This window comes from Sinocyclocheilus rhinocerous, unplaced genomic scaffold, assembly GCF_001515625.1.
Source record: "Sinocyclocheilus rhinocerous isolate Xijiao unplaced genomic scaffold, SAMN03320098_v1.1 scaffold1316, whole genome shotgun sequence".
NCBI lineage: Eukaryota > Metazoa > Chordata > Actinopteri > Cypriniformes > Cyprinidae > Sinocyclocheilus > Sinocyclocheilus rhinocerous.
The window spans coordinates 99,256-106,627 of record NW_015646346.1 but is presented as its reverse complement, the minus strand read 5'-3'; the positions used below and the strand labels follow the sequence as shown (position 1 = coordinate 106,627).

General features: G+C 33.5%; 1 protein-coding gene across 1 annotated transcript; it reads left to right on the top strand.

The window, feature by feature from the left end:
* The first annotated feature begins 753 nt into the window (after window positions 1–753).
* On the top strand, window positions 754–4,627 carry LOC107707330 (SLAM family member 9-like). Its single transcript, XM_016511321.1, has 4 exons — window positions 754–1,054; window positions 3,310–3,633; window positions 4,066–4,386; window positions 4,470–4,627. The coding sequence occupies exons 1-4, from the start codon at window positions 754–756 to the stop codon at window positions 4,625–4,627; spliced, it is 1,104 nt and encodes a 367-aa protein (XP_016366807.1).
* The last annotated feature ends 2,745 nt before the right edge of the window (window positions 4,628–7,372 follow it).

Below are 7,372 nucleotides of genomic sequence, written 5' to 3'. Positions count from 1 at the left end.
GATTCATCACCAGATCAACAGGTTGAGAGTTTTCAGCAGACAGCAGCGGACATTAGATCAGACTTTTCACTGAACCCTTAAAGAACATGCTTCACACACTTGTTTTGTTCTGCTTGTTCTGTTTGTGCTGGTCGAGTCTGATGGGTAAGTTATAAAAGCATTTTTACGGTGTAATTTCTTTAAGTTTCTTTCAGTTTTCTACTGTTATATACCAGATGAATCAATATCATGACATTTACTTAGAATTTAGTTCTCCGTTTTAATCATAATTTTAATTTGAAATTTCCATGACTTCTGACAATAAATTTATCTTGATCAGAAAGCCAAAACTTCAACTGAACCACTTTCAAATTCTAGGCGTCTTTTGTTTCTTTAAATATCTTTTCTCTCTATAAATTCAATTATTACCAGCAATTTCTCAAAAATATTAGTAAAAATACTTCTGCGGTTTCGAGCAGAATGAAACTTTCAAGCTACAATTACTGTGTATTTATTTTTAAAAATAAATTACGAAAATTGGATAAGTTTAAACTATATAAAGATAAAGGTATTGTATCATGCTTATCTGTATTTTCATGTATCTCAACTTTCACTTTGCTTCTGTGTCTTTGCTGCTGTTCTGGATGTTATTCGGTTCATATTTAAACAATTAAATTTACAGCTGATTTCAGGCTTTAGAAACCATCAGAAGCTTTCATTTGTTCCTGTTAATGTTCTTCAGGTGTGTTTGGTGCTGAAACAAATAAAATACAGATGGTGTCAGTGATGGAGGGAGATTCTGTTACTTTAAACACTGATGTAACAGAAATTAATGAAAATGGCCACATACTGTGGAAATTTGGAGCCGGAAACTCTTTGGTCGCTAAAATCAAAAGAAACAAACAAAACTCTACATTTGATCTTCCTGATGAGAGATTCAGAGACAGACTAAAGCTGAACAAACAGACTGGATCTCTGACCATCACAAACATCACAACTCAACACGCTGGACATTATAAACTAGAGATAAGTGGAGCAAAACTGCTATCAAAAACATTCAATATTTTTGTTTATGGTGAGTAGAGATAATTTGTCCTGATATTCACATATTCTTATTTTATTAAGTATTTACATGTTTAATAATTTTAGATTTTTCGATCACAGACACACTCACTCACTGTATTTACACTAAACACTCACTGACATACCTGGCAATAAAAGCTCATTCTGATTCTGAATCTGAAACACTGAACCAAAAGTAAGATTGTTGACTGGATTTACCCAGGTTTCTGTTCATTCTCTCATGTTTTCAGCTCGTCTGCCTGTTCCTGTCATCAGCAGTAACTCTTCACAATGTTCTTCATCATCATCATCATCATCATCATCATCATCACAGCAGAATTGTTCATTGTTGTGTTCAGTGGTGAATGTGGGTCATGTGACTCTCTCCTGGTACAAAGGAAACAGTTTATTGTCCAGCATCAGTGTGTCTGATCTCAGCATCAGTCTCTCTCTACCTCTGGAGGTGGAATATCAGGATAAAAACAGCTACAGCTGTGTGCTCAACAATCCCATCAGCAACCAGACTCAACACAACATCAACATCACTCAACTCTGTCAACCATGTTTAGGTAAAGCAGCAGTTTTATGATATGATCTCTGTATATTGTTGTAAATCAGACTGACACATTCACTTCTAGCTTTATTCTTACAGCACTGGACTCAAATTCTCCTTCATATCAAGACTCACCTCTAATAGCGCTGATCTCTGCAGCTGCTGGATCTCTGTTGATTGTAGTTGTAATTGGGATCTTCTGCATCTACAGGAAATGTAGAAGACCCGATCAAGAAGGCAAGTGTTACTGGTTTTAAACAAGTATTTAAAAAATAATCTAAACATTTTAATTAATTGATAGCCCTAGAAATCGTATATGTTTTAAAGATTCAGCCCTCTGCTGGTGTTCAAATTTATGTGTTTGAAATGACATGAGTGTGAGTAAATGACAGAATATTCATTTTTTGGGTCTAAAAACTAATTGAGGAGATGTATATCTGCTCACCATAAATGTAAAATGTTCATCAAAACAAGCTGAAGTGAACCTCTTCATTCTGTGAAATGCGGTTTGGTAGACAAACATCTTCTGCATGAGAATGTGTCTGCTGCTGTATGTTTGTGTTTGATGTCTGTTCATGAGTTTGTGTCTGAGGTGTCAACACTGTGTCTGTGTCTATAGCATGTGGTTGTAGGGTGTTTTTCCATTTCTGCCCATGATTTTAACAGATTGACACATTTTTCTTCTGTACACAAAAGAGAGAGCGAGAGAGAGAAAAGATTATCTCCAATCAAAACATCATGTGCTTGTGTTTGTGACATATAAACTTGATGTTCAAGGGCATATCCATCTCACTATAAATCCATGATCTTATGAACTCATGCTGTGACCCTGTAGACAAGCTCTGCTAGTTTCAAGAGTTCTAACAATAACTATTCTTGATCTCACAGATGTTTGTAACGATCATATCCTGTTTTGTCTGTCAATGTCTGGGATTCGTTTTAAGAATAAATGCAATGTATGATTTGCTATTGTGACATTTATAGTACCATGTTTGACAGTTATACTAATGCCTTTAGTTTTCATCAGTTTGGGGGAGTAGCTAACATAAAGGAGCAGTGTTGCTAGAAAACTATATTAAATGCATATTTAAATGTGTGTTGTGATCCAGATAGAGTGTTTCATGAATGAGATTAATATTCATTCAACATTTAATAACTCATAAATCCACTAATATTGACTTGCAACGCTAACCTTAATTATCACCCAGAACAAGGACAGAAAGACGAAATCATCCAGTTTAGTTTTTTTTCTCGCTCAATCAAATATCAGTGCTTATATTAGGGTTATTATTAATGGTCACTACTAGTTGTTTCCGATTTTTTTTTTTGTAAAGACAGTATCAAACATTTGTTATAAATTGCCTAATATTTCACTTATACATAAAGTGTGTATACTATAAGCAGTGCACAATATACCACTGGAATGTCCTCTAGTGTCAAAACCAGAAACTGACAGAGTAAAAACCTAAAACCTTTAAAGGTGAACGTTTCAATCCATCAAATTTGAAATTACATTCCAAAATGTACAGACACGCACAATGATTGTTCTAATAACTCAGTGTAACTAATTTCAGTTATTTTTTAATACTTTTCTGATTTGCCTGAAGTGTCTTGCCTTAAGAGCAATAACATTTGTCCTGGTGGATCTTCCTCATTAATATTCTGTTTGAACTTAAACAGGTTTTTCATTTGCTATATAAACTGTTTTTCTCCAGGTGTGTTTGGTGATACAGATGTAATGAAGTCAGTATCAGTGCTGGAGGGAGATTCTGTCACTCTAAACACTGATGTTAAAATGCAGAGAGATGATCAGATGCTGTGGATGTTTGGCCCTCAAGAGAGGCGAATAGCTGAAATCCACAGACAGAACATCTATATAGATGCCACTAATACAATATTTGAGAAAAGACTCCAGATGGACAATGAAACTGGATCTCTGACCATCAGAAACATCAGAACTGAACACACTGGACTTTATAAACTACTGATCCTCAGCAACAGAGGAAACTCATACAAGAGATCCAGTGTTACTGTCTATGGTGAGTAACTGGTGTCCTGCCCATGATGATCCAGACTGTGATGATTCTCAAAATTAAAACATTTTTTCTCCTGATTCATCTGTGATTTATAAGCATTTAATGACAAACCAAAGTGTGAGTGAAACTTATTTTCTACACCCTGTGTTGCAAGACAGTTCTCTTATAATGGCTATTGTTTTATATTTCCTGATGGAAATACGTATGAATAGAAGGAAGAAAGACAATAGTGTTGAAGTTTTACGTACAATAATAGTAAGACAAATCTGTAAAGCCACATTTAGAAAGAGAATTTTATTGTTATAGTTTAGATGGTTAAATTGGTGTAAGAATGAAAAGTCAGTTTAGTATGCAAATATAACTGGCATCATTACCAATGTAATGATGTTCAATTGTTTTTGCTGAACAACTTTTTTTATTTGAAATGTTTTTCAGCTGCTCTTCCTTTTCCTGTCATCACCAGAGACTCTTCAAAATGTTCTTCATCATCAGGATCATCATCATCATCAGGATCATCAGGTCAGAATTGTTCACTTCTGTGTTCAGCTGTGAATGTGAGTCATGTGACTCTCTCCTGGTACAAAGGAAACAGTTTATTGTCCAGCATCAGTGTGTCTGATCTCAGCATCAGTCTCTCTCTACCTCTGGAGGTGGAATATCAGGATAAAAACAGCTACAGCTGTGTGCTCAACAATCCCATCAGCAACCAGACTCAACACAACATCAACATCACTCAACTCTGTCAACCATGTTTAGGTAAAGCAGCAGTTTTATGATATGATCTCTGTATATTGTTGTAAATCAGACTGACACATTCACTTCTAGCTTTATTCTTACAGCACTGGACTCAAATTCTCCTTCATATCAAGACTCACCTCTAATAGCGCTGATCTCTGCAGCTGCTGGATCTCTGTTGATTGTAGTTGTAATTGGGATCTTCTGCATCTACAGGAAATGTAGAAGACCCGATCAAGAAGGCAAGTGTTACTGGTTTTAAACAAGTATTTAAAAAATAATCTAAACATTTTAATTAATTGATAGCCCTAGAAATCGTATATGTTTTAAAGATTCAGCCCTCTGCTGGTGTTCAAATTAACATTTCTAGGAATGACAATGTAATTTGTTGAGCTTCAATAAAAATTAAAAAGTCATGAATATTGTTATAATTATTGCATACTCTGTTAAGATCTTTTTTTTATGTATTTGTGAACCATCATCATGCCAAATTCATAAATGCAATTAATTCATTTCTTGTAATTTAATAATGGCATTACAAAATGCTTACTATATGTTGTGAAAAACAGATCTATTTGTGTTTTATTTGTGCTTATTTCTACTATTATTGTCCTTTAAACAGTTCAGACTTGTGATGAAGAAATAACTTATGCCGAGACAACGTTCTACAAAAGAAAAACACGCAAACTGGTAAGAAAGTTTAACCTCTGCATTTAGTATTGTATTATTTTAGCAGTGAGTCAGATTTTAATGTGTTTTTTTGCATCTGTATAATGATCTGTCAAACACATTAAATGAGATCAGATATTTACAGGTCTCACTTTTTATTTAAATTCTATAAATTCTATGTACTAAATAATAAAATAATGAATTTTTAGGTACAGTGTACATATTGTGTTTTGCAAAACATGCAAAACACTTTTTCTGCTATTAAGGTGGGATATTGGTAAAGTTAGGGACAGGTTTGGAGGTCTGGTTAGGTTTAAGGGGTAGGGTCAACAGTGTAATTATAGATGTAACCGCAGAAATACTTACGAATGTATTTAACAGGATGGTATTTTCAAATATAAGTACAAAGTGTAAAAACATGTATGCACACAATAAGTCCATTGTATGAACCGATTAATTTAAAAGTAAGTAGTGGTTAAGGACACTTAATATAAAGTGGGTCCTATTTACATTATGCCATAACATTATGTATTTTATGTGAAAACTTCACTATCAACACTCTTAAATAGCTCTAAAAACTCTTTAGTCAGTAAACATTGTATACATTCGAAAAAACAATTAATCAAAAGAAAACGAGACCACGTTTGTGTTGTCAGTTAATATAAATCCATGATCTTATGAACTCATGCTGTGACCCTGTAGACAAGCTCTGCTAGTTTGAAGAGTTCTAACAATATAACTATTCTTGATCTCACAGATGTTTGTAACGATCATATCCTGTTTTGTCTGTCAATGTCTGGGATTCGTTTTAAGAATAAATGCAATGTATGATTTGCTATTGTGACATTTATAGTACCATGTTTGACAGTTATACTAATGCCTTTAGTTTTCATCAGTTTGGGGGAGTAGCTAACATAAAGGAGCAGTGTTGCTAGAAAACTATATTAAATGCATATTTAAATGTGTGTTGTGATCCAGATAGAGTGTTTCATGAATGAGATTAATATTCATTCAACATTTAATAACTCATAAATCCACTAATATTGACTTGCAACGCTAACCTTAATTATCACCCAGAACAAGGACAGAAAGACGAAATCATCCAGTTTAGTTTTTTTTCTCGCTCAATCAAATATCAGTGCTTATATTAGGGTTATTATTAATGGTCACTACTAGTTGTTTCCGATTTTTTTTTTTGTAAAGACAGTATCAAACATTTGTTATAAATTGCCTAATATTTCACTTATACATAAAGTGTGTATACTATAAGCAGTGCACAATATACCACTGGAATGTCCTCTAGTGTCAAAACCAGAAACTGACAGAGTAAAAACCTAAAACCTTTAAAGGTGAACGTTTCAATCCATCAAATTTGAAATTACATTCCAAAATGTACAGACACGCACAATGATTGTTCTAATAACTCAGTGTAACTTATTTCAATTATTTTTGAATACTTTTCTGAGAAAAAAAATAAAAATAAACTCACAGATTCCACTTGTTACGAGTTAATGTCATTTATTACAGTAAAACACAAAAATCGTATAAAAAGTATACAAATTCAATTATTAAAAAATACAAATATATCAAATCAGAAGCAAAGGCTTCGTGAGAGGATTATACACACAAAAAATAATAAAATACAGTCATTACATTTAAAAAAATTTATTAATCTGATCAGCACCACTTCATAATATATCACAAATGTTTTGTTCATGTTTCATTGTGTGTTTTTTTTCACATTTCAACAAAGATATATAGAAAACAAATGCATGAAGACTATAAAACATGACTTTGTTATTGTTTTATCATGTGGAACTCGTGCTGTAGCACGTTTCCTGAGGAATAAGGCATTAGGTGTTTCACATGCTAATTCATCATTCAAACACAACCCACAGCATTTATGCATACAGGCATGGAGCATAAACACTCTCAGTGAAATGTTTCAACTACTATGAAGTAAATGATTTTTCAAGCTGGTTAACTCTGGTTGGTGTTATTGTATAAAGATGGTTGATTTTAATGGCAGCTTGCTTGGTAAGATGCTGGATACGTAAAAAAAAAGAACACTTTGTACATTAACAACATAATATCAGTATTTTGTATTAACATCAACGATATCAATTAACAACACTTGCAGCATCAGTTTTTCGGCATCTCTTCTGTTGCAGCTGTGCGCCCATCTGGGCGACATATAAACGTAAACAGCCAATGCTAGCAACTATAAGTGAATGTCCTCAAATGGGACAAAATAACTGGTATGTCAAGGCATTTATATGTCTTACAGTGTAGTTTTTTCACAATGCTGCAACTTCAATACGATACTGTAAAAAAAAAT